The sequence below is a fragment of the Gavia stellata genome, chromosome 2 (genome assembly GCF_030936135.1).
Source record: "Gavia stellata isolate bGavSte3 chromosome 2, bGavSte3.hap2, whole genome shotgun sequence".
Taxonomy (NCBI): Eukaryota; Metazoa; Chordata; class Aves; order Gaviiformes; family Gaviidae; genus Gavia; species Gavia stellata.
Window position 1 is genome coordinate 18,876,806 of NC_082595.1, and position 17,629 is coordinate 18,894,434.

At 33.2% G+C, this 17,629-nt stretch overlaps 1 protein-coding gene across 1 annotated transcript in view; it reads right to left on the reverse strand.

Moving 5' to 3' along the window:
* The window catches only part of DNAH8 (dynein axonemal heavy chain 8), a 145,176-nt gene that overhangs the window by 36,602 nt on the left and 90,945 nt on the right, over nt 1–17,629 (reverse strand). The window contains exons 60-72 of the mRNA XM_059835831.1: nt 15,631–15,823; nt 15,088–15,210; nt 13,287–13,417; nt 12,802–12,955; nt 12,176–12,340; nt 11,373–11,599; nt 10,869–10,987; nt 6,858–6,961; nt 4,952–5,128; nt 3,433–3,600; nt 2,021–2,233; nt 530–667; nt 58–185 (exon numbers count right to left, since the gene is read on the reverse strand). Of these exons, the coding sequence (XP_059691814.1) occupies nt 58–185; nt 530–667; nt 2,021–2,233; nt 3,433–3,600; nt 4,952–5,128; nt 6,858–6,961; nt 10,869–10,987; nt 11,373–11,599; nt 12,176–12,340; nt 12,802–12,955; nt 13,287–13,417; nt 15,088–15,210; nt 15,631–15,823 (2,040 nt within the window). The remainder of the gene's footprint in view (nt 1–57; nt 186–529; nt 668–2,020; nt 2,234–3,432; nt 3,601–4,951; nt 5,129–6,857; nt 6,962–10,868; nt 10,988–11,372; nt 11,600–12,175; nt 12,341–12,801; nt 12,956–13,286; nt 13,418–15,087; nt 15,211–15,630; nt 15,824–17,629) is intronic.

Sequence of the window (17,629 nt, forward strand, 5' to 3'; positions counted from 1 at the left end):
CTAGCTCTTCAGTTTTTACACATGTTTTGGTGGTTTTTTCTCTGATGAATAGGATACCTGTTAATCTGAGACTTAAATTCTTTACTTTGCTGAGTCCACCTAACTTTCTCTCCACTCAGTCCATCTATAAGCGCAGAGGCTGCTTGCATCTTTCTTCTGCATGTTTCTGCATCATTCAGTAAGTCCTAAAATTGAAAAAAGTCCTACTTAAATTAATAATAGAATACAAAAATCTGAAGTTATTTTATATATTTTTCATCCTTTTATATTTATTATAACTATTTTATTTATATAAAACTTATTCTTGAGAACTCTAAGTGCATCTATTTTCTAATATGTTCCTATTCACAGAAAGAAATAGGAGAGGAAATAGGAGAGAACATAGATTTAAATCTCTTATTTTTATATCTGAACCTCATCCGTGTCATTCAAGGTAGCAGGCCCTACATGAGTGTTTGTATCAATCCCAGATTATCTAACAGTATTGTATGCAGGCATTTTTCATAATACTAAAATACTTTTATGTCACCATTTTCTCCTTCATTGCTGCATCAAACTTCGCCTGCACTTTATCCACTTCAGCTTGCTTTTCATCTAAGGCCTCCTGAGCCTTTGCTAATTCTGCATTAGCTATTTTCAGGTGGCCTTCCTGTTTTGCCAAGTTAGCCTGCAAAGAAAAGAAATATTAAAACAATAATCATTCAAGATATGAATATACTTTGATGAATTATTTTAAGCCTGCTTAGTTGGTAACCATGAGACAATAATATATCAAAATAACTTTTATATTAATATTTATATAAATATTAAAATATTTAATCTGAAAACACCATTACATATATACTGCTGATATGATTTTTTTGTTTAATAACAACATAGTACTCAAGGTTCCTACTATATATTGTCAACTTTATTTCTTTTAAAAAATTTAAATTTAAGGAAGCTGGTTAAGGAAGTAAGCTTTTTGATCTGTATATATTGATTAGCCTAGAGGAGCAATCACTCAATCTTCTTGCTTGATTATATGCTTTATTATTTCTTTTTTATTTCTACATTCTGTAGCGACCAACAGTCACAACAGGAGACTGGTCCTTTATCAGCTAACAGCATCAGCGTAAAAGCTACAGCTTTTATGCACCATGGTCCTAAACCAATCTTCCCATTGCTTCTAAACTGACATTTATGCTGAACACAGGAAATTTATTAAATAATTTTTTTGAATCATCCACCTGCATTATGGTTGCTTTTGTAAATAACACTTCTACCAGTGACAAAAAATGTGAAAAATATTTGGAATCACCATTCAGATGCTTTCCCTTTTTTACTTTTTTTTTTTTTTTGTAAACTGTGCTATGTGTAGGGATTAAATACTTGTTTTAGAATCCAAAAAGCAACAATCACTGCAATTGAGTTTCTATATGGTCTTTAACTCTGATAAAATTTTTTATTCAAAATGTTCAGAAACATCAAAAAGAACACCCACGCTGAACTAAAAATTACTTTTAAAAATGTTTTACTCAGTTTGGTTCCCACTATTGCAACATAATTCCTTTATTGATGTGGGCTCTGAATCTCTTCAGAATGCCAATATTTGGGCAAGATATCTGTTCTCCACTTCCTCTAAGTGATCATGTGAAAGCAAAGAAGGTAAAATAGCTGCAAACCTCTGTTTGCAGGACTCTTTAGAGAAAGAATAAAGATCCTCTCCTGGTACAACTTTTTGAAAACTATTATAACATAATTATAACATAATAAAAACAGACTGAAAGCAGCTTTCACTGTACATAGTAAACCAGAGCACATAAATTTATTCTAGGCTAGTTTTTTGTTCTGTGTTCTGTCTAGAATCAAGAAGAGGATATGGGGTTTGTCCATTCTTTTCATCCTTAGCCACTAAAGTCTACAGGCAATTATATCTGAATAAAGTTATCTAAATATATTTTTTAAATCCTACTACTATTAAAGTAAATGAAATTAAATTACATGGAAAGCAAATACAAAGCAAGAGATGATGTATTACCTTAAGAGGTAAGACTTCTCTGTTAACACCATAAAATATTGCCATCGCTTGTGTCCAAGAGAGGAGTCCTGCCACATTACCACACACCTTTTTACCATACTCCAGCTTATAGTCTTCCATGTTAAAGTAAGGCTGGAGTAATTCTACTGTCTCTTCATTGATTGAATCCTTAGGAAACTGCTGTAGACTCTGCAAGAATGGGCCACTCATAAGCTGCAAAAAACAACACAGGATATTTATAAGCTATTTACACATTTTACATTCAAAAGCTTGTTCGTAGGTGGGTATGTGAGAAAAATGTTCCTAAAATTCTTCTGTAAAAAGAGGTCATTCATACAGTTAACATTATAATTGTTCTATTCAGTTCTAACTCCTCCCACATGCCTTCAATTATTTTAGTTTTATGCAGTTACACTCCAGTAACTAGGCTTGAAAGTTATTGATGTACTTTTCATCTCACATATTCCTGTGTTGCCATTTAAAAAGCATTTAAGAAGCAGTATTTCTTAAAAAAACTTGAATCAAGATAAAGCCTCAGAGATACATTTGTAACTTATCTAAAGAATGCCATAAAAACTGCTTATGCATTTGTGAAATGTGATTTAAATCCTTCTGGAAAGGGAAATCATTGGTTTTAACTTTTTTCTAACAAACGTTTAACATCTTAAAGGCAACTCATGGAATAACTGCTTATCCCATTTCATTGTGTCAGTGCAATATAAAAAATTTTTATGATTTCTTAATTCCTGGAAAAGCTTAAATAAAAAGAGCTCTATTCATGTCCAAAATATGTAGTTTTACTTCATTTGCATGACAAAAAAAATTTGAGAAAATAATATCAGCAAATTAATACACTAATAGAGGTAGAACAGAACTTAAAGAATGGCAGGAGAAGGCATGGAAATAAAAGAGTATCCTGAGAGAAGATCAAAGGCCAGAACGAAGAGATGGCTATCTGACCAAAGAATTTGAGACAGGAATATTGAAATGTAGAATGGGTAAACCTACTCTCTTCTCAGTCAGTCAAATAATCTTGCAAATAATCAAAAAGCCTGGGAGGATCAGAAAAGACTGTTTAAATGTGAACCTACAAGTTCCCAAAGAGAAAGAGGAGTTTTCCAGAACACCCTTATCTCATGAATGGTTAACAAGATTGGTATGATTTATTCATTTGCCATCAGGTCATATGCCATAAATAGAATAAGGAAAATCTAAAGCTCCTACTGCATAAGTCTCTAAGCAGTTAACCTACTACTTGCTACCAAATAAATTCTATTTATATACTATGCCTATCTTAAAACCGTATGTTTGCGTTTTTACAAAATTCTGTCCTGTTTTGAGTAAACAGCATCTCTGATATGCAAATCACTATTTCTGATGTTTAAGAAACACTGTTTGAAAACTCTACTTACTTTTAATGATTCTCCCCACGATGGCTTGCAGCAAGGCTTTTCTGGATCCACAGTAACTGGATCTACTTGCTTTTGGAATAGTAGCAGACAACAATCCATGACCCTCATAATTAGGTGAGGAGGTTTTGCAAGTTTTCTAACAGTAGCAATATCCACTGGTTTGATGGTCTATTTGAAGAAAAATGTAACAGAATCCTGCATCAATACCATTATTCTATTTTCCCATTCAATATCTTGATTTTAACGTTTGTTTGTCATACTTTTCTCTGAGGCAAGTTTCTACTAAGTACATACAAAAAAGTGAGTAACTGGGCTTACTTTAATAGATTTCACAGTTTCATGGAACTTGAATAATTTTAATGAATATATACTAGACAAGAATATTTTCCCAAAGCTAAAGACATCACTCAAATATCAAATTTAAATACATGGAACAGCAGTATTAATTTAACTTGTCAGTCTAAGTGACTGAAAAAAAGTATATTGTAAAAATAACTAAAAGTAGATTCCTTGGTAAAATAGTATTTTGGATTTTTAAGGTTTAAGTGTCATCATTTATTCTGAGATGGATTTGGTTATTTTTGCTGAGTTTTAAGTTATTATAGATATGAGATACTGCTTTTTACTTCATTTTCCAGTAACATCACTGACACTTTGCTTAGTTTAATAATATAAAAATAATAAATGTTTGAAAACTTCAAAATTAACACATTAATTTGTGTCTGCAAAATACATGCATGACTCTACCTGTCTAGAACGAGTAGTTACAGACACATTATAGAAACCACAGGATAATGTATGAGTCCACACATTTTATAAGTGAATTTTGTGACCATTTTTGGAAGTTTCATTTATCTCATTATCTAAACGTCAGTGTAAGAGCAAACAATACTTCTTTTCTGGCTTTTTCCACTCAATATTTTTTGTCACATAAATTCTGGTAACTGGAACAGAAGGCCTTAAAAACATAATACATCATTGATTTCTGATTCCAGAGTTCTTTACTTTTTAATTGTTCAGAGCAGAATAATGAAATTATGTAGTGCAGCAATGCCTTCAAATTTCTTAACCCTGATTCTGATCACCCTGAATCCCCTTTGTTTTCTCTTTCTCTCCAAATCAAACATTTTTTGGTGAAGGAAGAGACAGCCTTTTATTCCTCTTAAAAGAAAGATACAACTAGTTGTGTATGAAGAAAAAACATTCTTTTAGCACAAGAAGTATTCTCTTGAATTCAGAGTAACAGATATTCTAAAGGCATCTGTGACTTTTTGAAAGATTTACATCTTCATAATGATCAAGTATTAGGGTGGAAGCAGAACAAATACTATAAAATAAATTCTGTGTGTTTAAAGTAAAATGTGAGCTCCATAAATATTCAGAGACATGACCACCAACTGTGATGAGCTGGTGACAGCAGTCAAAACCAAGTGACAACTGCATGTTGGTGGCTCTAGCTTTTCTTTCATGGGTGACTCAAATGGTACTAAATGAATCAAAATTCAAGAATTTTATTCACATTCAGTGCAGCTTCTGCTTCTTCTAATGCTGGTTTAGCTGCCTCCAGTTTACTCTCTGCTTTCACTTTTTCTAAATCAATTTCATCTACAATTTTTTGTGCTTTATCTTTCACTTCTTGGACTTCATTTTTTACTTTAGCTGCAGCTTCAGCACTTTCTGTGACTTCTGCTAGTACCTGGAATTGATAACAAACACATAAAATGTATAAATCAAAATAGTGGAATAAGTGATCGAGTTATCAGACACAAGAGAAAACAGATATGTAAAGGCTATTATACAGAAAAATATAAAGCTAACCCTAACTATATATGGCATTATATAATTATGGAATAAAAATCAATACAATTTACAGAATCCTGACAAATAAATATCTTGTGAGTCTCTCAGCAGGAGTTAGATAGTAAAAAATTGATTATTTTTACAATGCATAGAAGACCTTTCAGTAGCTTTTAAAGCCAGTTTTTTTAATCCTGTGATGGATTATTATCTTATTTGAACCTATACTTTTTCAATACAATAAGTATTTGCTTTTTTCACTATATTTCTGCAACCAAAAGTAAAAATAGTAAAGCTAATAAAATGAGAGAAAATTGGCAAACCATCTGCACCAATGGTCAGCCTCTTTTTTACTCCTTTAGTCTAAAAAGACTCACTTTTAATTAGTCTATTCAAAGAATAGCCCCATGTGAATTCACAGAATGAAGTTATCCATTTGTGTCTGGTTCTTCAGTATATATATATTTTTAATTTTCTTGTGCATGTGTGACATACAGTTAGTGTCAGAATATTTTTTGACCAGTATCAGCTATAGGGTGAAGGCTAGCACTCTGTATGAATTTACAAGAACATAAGTAATGCTCTCAAATACCTGTGAGAAAAAAAAAAAAAGACAGATAAAAACTCCAAATCCCTCAATTTTTTTTTTTTTTGTGTGAAATCCAATTCTGGTTTCTATAGGGCTCAGTCATAAGGGAAAGAAATATATAGAAGGTGAACAGTATTACATGTAGTGTAAAAAAAAGTCTGTTATTTTATTATTTGTCCATATGTCTTCTACTTCTGATGACTCGTAAGTAGTGCCCTATTGAAAAAGCTGACAACTAAGAGGCTATGAGAATGATTGCCAGGGAGCCATTTCAAAGTGCGTATCAAACATAAATACTAACCAAAGTGAACTCTACCAGCATATCTGTCATACTCCTGAAATGCGAGAAGTGTAATTTCACCCCTTTTTGTCATAATTTTCTCTCTTATGAGATAAAAAGCCTTGAAGAATGCAGGCAGTCCCTTAGCCATCACTGGCCAAAAGTTTTCATATTAAATATGCACCATCATAGCATTATTATATATTTCAGAAAACAGAATGCCTATATTAATACATTCCCTAACATACCTTTCCAGAGAGTCATTTTGGAAACTAGATTTCTACCAGACCACCAATCTCATGAACACACAGACACCTTATTAATGTAAAGGACAAAATATGAAACTGAACTGTGATGAACTTTTTCCTAAGCAATTTTGAAATAGTAAAGTCCCATTACCATCTGTTAATTTCTTATCTGCAAATAAGTGCATCTATAAACCCAAATTTAATAAATGTCAATCAAGCACACAAAAAGCCATGAAACAAAAAATGAAACCTGATGCTTATAGGAATGGGTAAGAAATGGGAGGAGAACAAGGAAGGCACTTAGCCTCTGTTGCAATCTTAAAGTGTCTCACTTTCAGAAGCAAATGCTGAATCAACATGCTACAGAGAGAGGAGTGAAATCTCATTTTAGACCACAATGCACATTTTTTGGCTTGTACAAATTGCGAGAAAACTCTGCAATAGCACTTTACCCCACTATATATCCTGGTGCTATCTGCTGCCTTTCGCTACTTAACACTCAAGTACGTACTTTATCTGCCTTAACAGATGCCAAAGCCAGTTCCTTCTCCTTAATGGCCAACTCCTGAGAGAGTTTAGCAACAGATTCACTCGCCTCCATCAGCTTAGACAGACCTATTAAGATAAAATTCAGAAAAATTAAAACTATTTTTTTCCTAGTTAGATAATACAATCTAGCTCTAGATCTCAAATGCCTTGTACCTTGTGTTCTCATTTAAATTTGTGTAAAGGAGAGAAAGTGGGTGTAAGCAGTCATACTACCACGATTGTTCTTACTATTAACTTTTCATGGATATAAATAATTTCACAAGGTGCAAAATTATTATAAACAAGCTTGATTCTTCAAAAGAGAAATCCATACTTCTTAGTTTTAGTTTGTTATAGCTGTAAACAGTACCTAAAAGTGTATAGCTAAGATATTACCTGCAATAAAATACATTCTTATGCTCATTATGTATACTACTTAAAAAAAAAAAAAAAAAAAGAAGAAAAAATGGGGGTTTGTGTCAAAGTCACAGGACAATCAGAAAATCAAACTGATACTGCATTTGTATCATCGCATGAGGAAATGACATAAATATTAGGATCTATAACTGCCTTCCAACAGGGAGTTCTTTCTAGAAAGAAGTGGGAAGAAGTGGAGTCACCAAAAGTGGACCCAAAGGTCACAGCAAGATTATGACCTCCACCTCCTGCATATTGAGTTTACCCTTTCTTGTCCCTGGTGACAGTGCAGAAAAGCACATAAAAGCATCTGCGCACACTTGGCTTAGGGCCAACCCCATCATAGGTCTTATATGTGCTGAAGCAACCATCCATAAAGGCTGTTCAGCCTTACACTAATAGTTGCCCAGAGAGAGATGAGTTTACTCCCCCTATAATTATTATATATTCAGTCTTTCCCATGCATTTATGCCTTCTTTTTTTCTCTCCTCTCTTGATCATAGATTTGAGCACAAATTTGTGGCTGTTCCTGAGCTCCACATTGCATGCTGAAGCATCTCTAGCCTCTCCTCTCTTCCTCCTTACTGAATGTTAAAATCTTACAACTTGAGAGGAATGCTTCCAGGCATCTCCCCTTCTCCCTAAGGGCTAGAGTCAGAGCACACTTGCAGTTATACATTTGATGTGCAACGCTTTTCTGTGATGTCTCCCCATGATCAGGCTACTGCCATTTTACAGGCTCTTTATTATTACTTGCCAAAAGACAGGTTATTTTGCTGCTTTCAACAATAAGGTTCAAAGGTATATTAACTGAAAGACATTGACTGGGAGACAAGAGAGATGTTTTAGAATGTTTCCTTTTCCCAGACAAATGCCACTTCCTAAAATACTCTGAGGGATAGAGGTATATGCACACTAACATTCTACCCCACCTTCCACTCCTTTGACAGCAATTTCCAAAATGGTTGTTACTTCACTTCACTGCAAAAAAAGTTCTGAAACAGAAACTATGAAAGGGCAACTGATACCCATTGCTGCATTAGCTTTCCCTGCTACAATCCCAGAGTGAGAAGAAAGATCGACAAAGAATGGGAGTACGCAGAACAAGAAAAATTGAAGAATTTGTTATAAACAAGAAACCTTTATAGCTTCTTCAGGTCCCCTGCATACTTCTAATCACAAAAAACATTACAACAGTACCATGCCAGCAGATAATTTTTTTTAGTGCTTGTAGTCATAAATGAATTACTGATTTAGGCATTAGAAACAAGAACAGAGTTTTTCAGAGGGATATGTACAATTCCATGTAAGAACCTTACTCATATCAGCTACAACTTATCTAAAGCAAGTTGAAAAGTCAGCATATATTTTGAACCTATAGAGAGAATCAAAGTAATCTTTATCTCTTGTCAATGTGTATGTCGTAACTTCTCTGAATTATGACTGCAGAAAAGTAGCGAATATAAAAAAATTATTAAAATCTTTATTAAGATACTAAGCCACAGTACTCTTAGCACCTCAAGGATGTAACTTCTGTCACTTTTAATTAACAGGAGATCTAGCAACAAGTTGCTCAAATGGATGACATGCCCACTTTGTCAAAGCTAAACTGAGGTCTTCTTGTAGAACCACAGTACTATATCAAAAGATGTTATCTACGCATGTGGTGTTCAACCAAGGATTCCCCAGATGGATTCTGGAGGGAAGACACGAGATACTAAGCATTCAGAAATAATTGTAATTTTCATTGGATCTCAGTTTTTTCCTAATCTGTCTTACAAGATTTCTCACCCAAAATGACAAATCAGAAGAGAGAGTACTTCTATCTTTCAAAATATGTTGTTCGTATAGATACTACAGTGCTGACACGGACACTTTCAGTGTGCTTGAGCCAGGGACTTTTCTAGAAGTCAGTATTGATCAAGGTATTCCTTACAATTTTGCTGCTTTACAAGCATCCTGAATTGGCCCAGACATCATTACATACAGGAAAAACATTTTAACAAGGAGATGAAAAGAGCGACATTATCTCAGCTGAGTTTAATAACATAAAATTTAAATCCCATATCAGGATCATCTCCTAACAAACTGAAACAACTTTCAAGGCTAATCTTTTTAACCTTCTAAATCTTTTTGATATTAACTGATGAAAGACTAAGGATTAAAGGATGGATGTGTGAGATAGTAGATAAATAATTCATAACAAACTTTTTGAGAAAGTTCCTTAGGATGCAGTAAACAGTGTAGCACATTTGGATTCAGGGATGATCAGCATTTTTGTTGTTTTGTAATACATCTTTTCTATGCAAGTGAAAGTATTTAGAATATTTTCTAACTGGCATGAGTATTGCCCATAAGCTGACAGGCATAATTTTCTGAGCATCAATGATATAAAGATGCTGCAGTAGAAGATGTACATGTACGTGGTCATTTTGTTTTGAAGACCATGTAAGGAATTAGCGATAATATCATGTGAGAGGCTAGGAAAATCTACACGAGAAATTTTTTTGACAGTGCTGAACTACTTGTTACTTTTAAATTATTTTTGAAAATAGAAGAACTGGAGAAAGAAAACAAAAAACCCCGCCACCCTCAGAAATCTTCAAGGCTCTCAGACTTTATCCACATCTCTAAGGACTAATGATAAGTTCTGATTTCTAGAACTGGCAACAGATCCATACAGGGAAATTTGTATAATGTGAAAATATTGAGGACCACTTACTCCTCTACAGTCCACTCCAATTCAGCAGTTTGTGAATAAAATAAATATCTACATGTTCTTATTCTATTCTTTTCTTCATGTGAAATGTACCAGTTGTATTGTCTAAATGCTACATTCTTTTACCTTCTTATGAAAAATATTACATAGAATTCTCTATTCTATTAGATTGATAAACAGTATCTTTTTCCATAAAGACCAATTTTTCTAAGCTGTTCTGTTGCCTTTGTACGTCTACAAAAGCGTGTCTAGATGCAAACCAGAGAAAACTGGAAATGTATTCTAAACCCATTAAGTACTAATCTAATGCCAAAAATTAGGTCGTTTCAAACAGTTATCCAAAATTAGAAGACCATTTCAATCATACTTTTCTGTATTTCAGATCCCTAGTTATAAAATGACCACAGGTTACAGCTACTTATTCTACAGCAGAAATCTGAAATAAAACAGCTGTGAAACACTCAGATTGTGTAGTAAGAATTTCCATAGACAAGTCCAGAACTAAACTAAGAACTGTGTTTAGAGGTACCTCTCTCTACACTAGTAAATCAGATGCTCTCTCTGGCCATTTTCAGGTTCTACTTTCTATTACAAATGCTAAATTGGAAATACTAAAGTTGAATATAATGCTGAGATGAATGATTAAGTTGGCAGCTTCTCTGAGACATTTTTGTAAGAGAATCATTATGAACTGGTGGTAGCTGGAGTGCTTGGAAATGGTCTTCATATGCTACCAGTTTTGAACTGTGATCCAGCAGAACTGATTTTAAATGATCACTGAATAAATAGTCTAATATTAAAAACACAGATCATTTCAGACTGTGCATGAAAATCTATGTTTATCCCTATTTTGCTTACCAATTCGCATACGTTCAGTTTGTTCATTAATAATCTCCAACTTTTCAGTATAAACTTCTTTGTAGCCATTGATGAAAGAGAGGTAGGATTTAGGTGTTACGTAAGCTCTTCTTCGATACCTAAAACATAGTATACTGGCAACATCAACTTGGTACATATTGGTACAGCCATTTGATTACTTCCAGTGAAACAGAAGATTATATATATGAAGTCTTTAATTCAATCAAAATCAAATTTCTTCATAATACAAACCCTTATTTCCAGTTACATTGGTTTTATCCACTTAAGCAATGTTAAAGATTGTTGAATAGTGGGAATGAAGACAATGAATTTGCGACATAATAGTAATTACTTTTCATGGTCTTTGCATATATTGATATAGCAGATTTATTTTTGTATTAGCCTTAAAAGACACTTATTGATTCATGTAACACAATGAGTTCAAAAACCACTATCAGTAGCAACACTGCTGGGATTAACTATTGCATTTGTATAAAATATTACCTTTGGAAATAATTCTCACAGCTTTCTGAAACTATATCATGAAAGAGACCCATGGTTTCCACTACTTGTGTTTTAACTGAAGCAGAGCAGACCATATTAAATTCTGAAAGAAAATAACTGGCTACAGCTACAAGAGCTTCTTTGGGCCATTGACTGAACCAATCCATGGTGCACCCTGATATGAGACCAGGAAATTTCAAAGAACGTGCACGGAACTTCTCACCAACCTAAAGAGAGTAACACTGTTAATTTATGATATGATACTTAATTAGGTTGATCAAAACATTTAATTCATATAAACAACTAATAAGTATAATATTTTTCTTGCTAATTTTCTGTTTAGAACACCCTGCACAGTTTTTATTTTATATAAGTATTTTGCTGAATTTCCAACATTCAATATTTTATGAAATTTGAAGAAAGAGTTCATGAGAAATATAAATGTTTCATAATATTTTAAAACTTCAATTAACTTAATTTGCATTAAATCCTTGTTTTCAAGTAACAACCAAAAATTTCACATAGATACATTCATTGATTTGTATTAGGAAAGAATATGCCAGGAGGAAAAAATAAAAATTACTTTAACATGTCAGGAATTATTTAATTTTGAAGTATTTTGTTTTTAAGTTCTAACAACTGTACTATTACTTTTATTATCTCAGCAATTAAAACTGGACTTCAGTAATCTTTTTATGCATCTTTAAAACTCCATAAAAATATAAAGCTTGAATAATGATGTCACACTTATAGGACAGTATGCTAATGGAAGTAAGGAAGATGGATATGAAGAAAAAACTTACAGGAGAAAAGCAGAGGACAACATGCAAGTTCTTCTTTGCCCGAGTTAAAAAATATTCATAAAGATTATCAAAGGTAGGAGGACACCGAGGCATCTCTTTTTTCATCACAGGTGTTAATGCTTGGGTGATTTCATCCAATTCATCCCGAGCAAATAAATTAGAAATCTTTTTATAAAATTAAAATTGATAAGAAAATAAATTGCATGGATGTAATTACTATAGAGTTTACAAATATTTCTCAGTTTACATCTGTATCTCTCTCTCTGCATATATAGAGTTTAGACAGATTAAAAACCAAATTTGTCCCCGATTTAGACTTCATGTAACTCCACTAAGAACTAAGAAGTCTAACCCAGGAAGAGTACAGATCTTGACTGGCCAGTGAATACTCATTTAGTAAAGGCTACTGAAATACCCATCACAGCTCCTTATCTTTTCCTGGCTTACACTGAAATAAGAGAACTCAATACCAAAAGTACTCCTTACCTAAAAAGTTGAGATATTTTAGAGTTAATCATTATTGAGTCTACAATTTATTACCAAAATAAATAGAAATAAACTAGTGGGAACAAATTCTGTAGTTCCCTGCTTCTAAAGTACATTGCCTGTCATGTTGAGACTCTTACCTCGCCTGAAGACAGCAGGTTATTAAGGTATTCCAAAAATGACTCCTCTTTTATTTCATTATCAGTGAAAATAAAAGTGATGCCTTGTCCTTCTACTCCAGCTGTTCTATACAACAATTTTAAATCATCTGACAGATTGCTTATATTATAGGATCTAGAAGCAATAAGAAACATAACTTGTTAATTCAAAACAACTCAGAATACTGCTGTTTTCAGATTATAGTGTTTTATAAATGATAGTGCAAACATCCTTTGTAAATACACATATTTTGGCTCAGGAATAGCTAACACATGGTCCAGCTTTTTCAGATCAAACTTAATCCAATGTTGTATACAAACCAGATAAGAATTTATTGTTCTCTACAGTTCTAAATGGTGACAAAATGAAAAAAAAAAAAAAAAAGCTGTTAAAAACATAAGGTTATGACTGTGTAAAGAGAAAGCAATATCATAAATTGGATTTATATATTTCTTGCATTTCTTACCTGGTTAAAGTGATCTGAAATATTTTATAGCCAGCAATAAAGGAGGCCAACCTTGAAAGACTTTGTTTTCCAGAACCACCAACTCCAACAAGTAAAGCATTTCCATATGCTGTCCGAATTATCCGGGAAATCTAGATAGGAAGAAATGGAAGAAAAGCTCATTAATAAATTTAAATTAAAACATTAATTAGCAAAAAAAATTTTTTGTACTCTATACTTTATTTACTAGAGCACAATGTAAAGATTATGAAAAGGATACTTGCAGAAAATTTTTTCCTCTCAAAAGAACACTTGTACATTCTTTAGGAATTTTGTGTAGCTAATGAAAAAGCTGCACATAAGAATAGAGGATGGTTATAATTAGTTACACATAGGATTTAAATACATAAAGGGAGACATTTTGAGCTCCATTTTATGTTGAAGGTATCATCCTGAATGTGTTTAAAAATATCAATTTGAAAAATTTAGTTAGAAGAATAAACATACTAAATTCCTAATTTTAAGAGTCTGAAAGACTTGGATGCATTTCAGCTATCATCTAGTGTTATCTTCTATTTTATCTACCTTCATCATTTCCTTTGTGATCGTTTTGTTAACAAATCTCCCAGATACAACAGCTGGATTACAAATTTACTATGTTATTGCTTTTTTACATGTCCTGTACATAGATCACATCTTACTTCTAAGGTGCTACAATGTGCTTTGCTCCTCATGTAAATTATGTACAAAATGCAAAAGATTGGCATCTACATCAAGCCTTCGAATTCTATTAATTTTTTCCTTCAAAGAAATTTTGGTTTTATGCACAGTTCCCTCTGAGCCTATCCAGAGAACTATATTAAAATAGAAGTCTAAATGTGAAATTATGAGGGTGACTAAATTTATTGTCACCATAGTGACAGCAGGGCTCCTTTCTACTACCTAACTGCATATTCCAGATATTCTGGTTAAAACTTGCCAATGGAAATGGAGTATCAGAGACTTTCAAGGTCTTCTGAAATTCACTTAGCATCACATGAACTGTATTTAAAAATAAAATTTTCTTCTGTTTAAATGCAAAGCAAACAAAATCATTTACTTCACTTGAGGTCAACTAGAGAACCAAACATCTCCTTCTGTTTTGGTCTCACTGTGGCTTCTATGTGTCTTTCAGTAAACAGATCATCAAGTTAAAGTAATTCCTGATATAAGTAACACAACTTCTTAAACCTGAGGCACAGCGCTTCAAACAAATCTCATGCTTAGCCTTTTTTTTTCCTCCCTTGTGAATAAGATTTTGACTGCGGATGAATTTTTTCCTCGTATCTTCCTTTCTGAATAGGGGTTCAACTGATTGTAAACTGAGACTTTCCTCTACCCTACACACTGATTCTACTGCAGCCCTGATTTATATTTCTTTTCATGTGTCTCATCCAGTCCGATTCTACCTCATGTTGCCTTGGTCACTTGTCAGGTATGATACCTTTGAAGTGTTCTCTGAATTCTTAATGATGAAAAATCATCCTAGATACAAAATATAAATGTGCCTCTATGACCTCATTTTTCCTATCAAGGAAAATCTCCATACCTCTGAATACACAGGAGCTTAAACAAATATATAAAATAAGCTATTTATTACAAAACATCCAAACAAGTAAAATAACTGTAGCTCTTTCCTAGCTCTTGAAAATGACTAGGCAAAGATGCAAGCAAGTTTGGAGATAAGAGCAGCTTTTCAGAATGTGCCCTCTAAGCATAGCTTGCCCAGATCAGGAACACTGTTGCAACAGTTAAACTAATAAAAAAGTACCAAACCCCAAACCTTAATAAGATGTGTCATTGCATCCTTAAAAAACACCAAATCAAGAAATGATCCTCTAATACATTCATTGTATTGTCTCTGATACATTTGCAATTTTTCACAAAGAAATTCAAAGCTTGGAATCTGGGAGGGGGGGAAAAAAAAACAGTCACAATATTAGCGTTGCCCTTCAGAATTTAAAACTGCACTGATATTTTTACACAAACTTGAGTTCGTGTATTGGCCATGCGTAATGAGATTATCTTGTTAATTCACTGTAGTGATTGTAGTTGTGTTTAAACAGAAATTTTCTGCTAATGGTGGGGGAAAAAAGGAGCAAGGAGAATAGGAATGAATAAACTACATTTATATGGAATTATTAACGTTAACATCACTAAAATGTTTTATTGCATACTAACCAGAAAAATCTACATATATCTTCACAAAAAAAATGTGGTAGGCATTCCACAAAACTTTCTGTATGATATGAGTTCAGCAATATAACAAACTTAATAATTAAAGGAAAACTTCAGTGCCTAGTAATTTGGGTGTAAAATGAAATACCTCCTCATAAATTTTTGGTGGTTCAAACACAAAATCTTCTGGTTCATCACCAGTTGATTCAGGCATCTCCCGTAAAAAATCTACAAAATATGGTTCAGCTTGGAGAACTTCTGTTAAGCCTGTATCCACATATTCCTCAATTGCTTTAGTAATAGTTTTATCAAACCAGGCTGTATCTTCAGGAGTAATAAATCTAAAAATCATAGATTAGCACAATGAAAAAAAAAAAATTATTTCCAGTTATAGAGGGAGAAAACCAGATAATGAAATACTAAAAACACCAAACCTGTAACATTTCAAAGAAAAATACATATTAGGCAATACATATTAGACAATAGTCACAGAAATGGATTAGGCAATATTCACAGAGATGAAATGCTTCCACACTCTAAAGTATAATAGTCAATTCACATAAAACAGAGAAACAACTTGACTTTCCAAATTTAACCTAGAACTAGGCAATGACAGACCATTTAATTTCTCAGATGAAAAAGGTTGAATGATTTCCCAAACAACCATGGCTAAGTGACCCTTCTTTCAACCTGCAGCAGAAGAGCATAATTTATGTTATTATAGTACTGCCTAAGAAACTGCAGTGAGATAAGGAATAGTGAAAGGGAAATGGTATACATCACTACAACCTGACCTGATTCTCAATCCCTTTTACATCAAAATCCATAATTAACAGAGGGTGATATACACTGGGGAGGGTGGAGGAGTAATGCAGATTGAAATAAAACAAAGTCTGCAAACACAAATACTAGTGACTACATTTCATTGTTTACACAACTGTATCTGCTTCCATGGATAGGTTCAAGATGGCTTTAATACAGATCAAGATCTTTGACTAATGTGATTATCTGTGGCTGTGATTATCTGAGAAGCAATCAAGAATGATACTCAGTAGTAACTGGTAAACATAAAAGGCAAGAAAAACCTTGACCCCAGAAAAAGGGAATGCCAATGGTGAATGTCAAACTACAGAAAAAAAAAAATTTTCATCTTTATTTCTTTACCTTTTCAGTGATACAACTGAGAGGAAAATAGGATAAATATGAAAAAGCTGTACACAGTGCTCTGCGCTTTCAAATAAGACAAAGAATACTAAAGAACTGTGGTATAGAGACAACCTAGATATACATTATATGCTTCATTATTGTTAGAGGTTCTTAGTGATGACCTTATAATACTAACCACTATGGAATCTAAAAGCAGCATGGAAGAAGAGACTGCATGACTACACTCTCCCTCTCTCTAATATATAACATATCTGTACAAATGGATATCTTCCACATATTTTTAAATTCCCCACAATGAATTAAAAAACAAAAAGAACAACACTTCAGCAAACGTCAGTGATATTGCTCCTAGCTTTAAAGCAGAAAATAATATAGTCAAAGCTGTATGACAATTTTGCATCAGTGGGTATAATCCTAACTTCAAATTCAAATTAAGTATTTTCCCCCTTTTTATATCAACAGCATTCTTTTGCACATATACATCAATTTCAGCCAATTTGTATGTTTCAATAATATATAGTAGTTCAGGCACTTAGAAATATCAGCAATGTTAGACTTTGTAGTGGATTTACACTGAGTAGGTTTTCTCAGATTATAGAGAAATAACTATTAAAGTCAGCAGAAAACTCTGGCTTTCATTTTTATATTCTTGGCAACTGATGGATAAGATTTCCTTTTATATTTCCTTTTAGATTTCCTGCATGCATTTGCTGAACTCAGCATATGTATCTAAGGTGAGAGGAGAAAGTGAGCAGGACTTTCAGATTAGAGTTCCTCTGGCATATTGGAACTGGTCATAATAGCAGTCTTACATCCTTGGCTTTTAACTCAAGTTTGCTAACACACCTTCCTGGAGAAAGTGAGAAGGCATCTGCCAGCTGATTCAGAGCTCTCATGAAGAAAATGAGGGATTCTAGAAGGTACAGGTAGGGATGGTAAGCGAAACTGCTTGACAGTGGTCTATGTTTTGTTTGGAACTG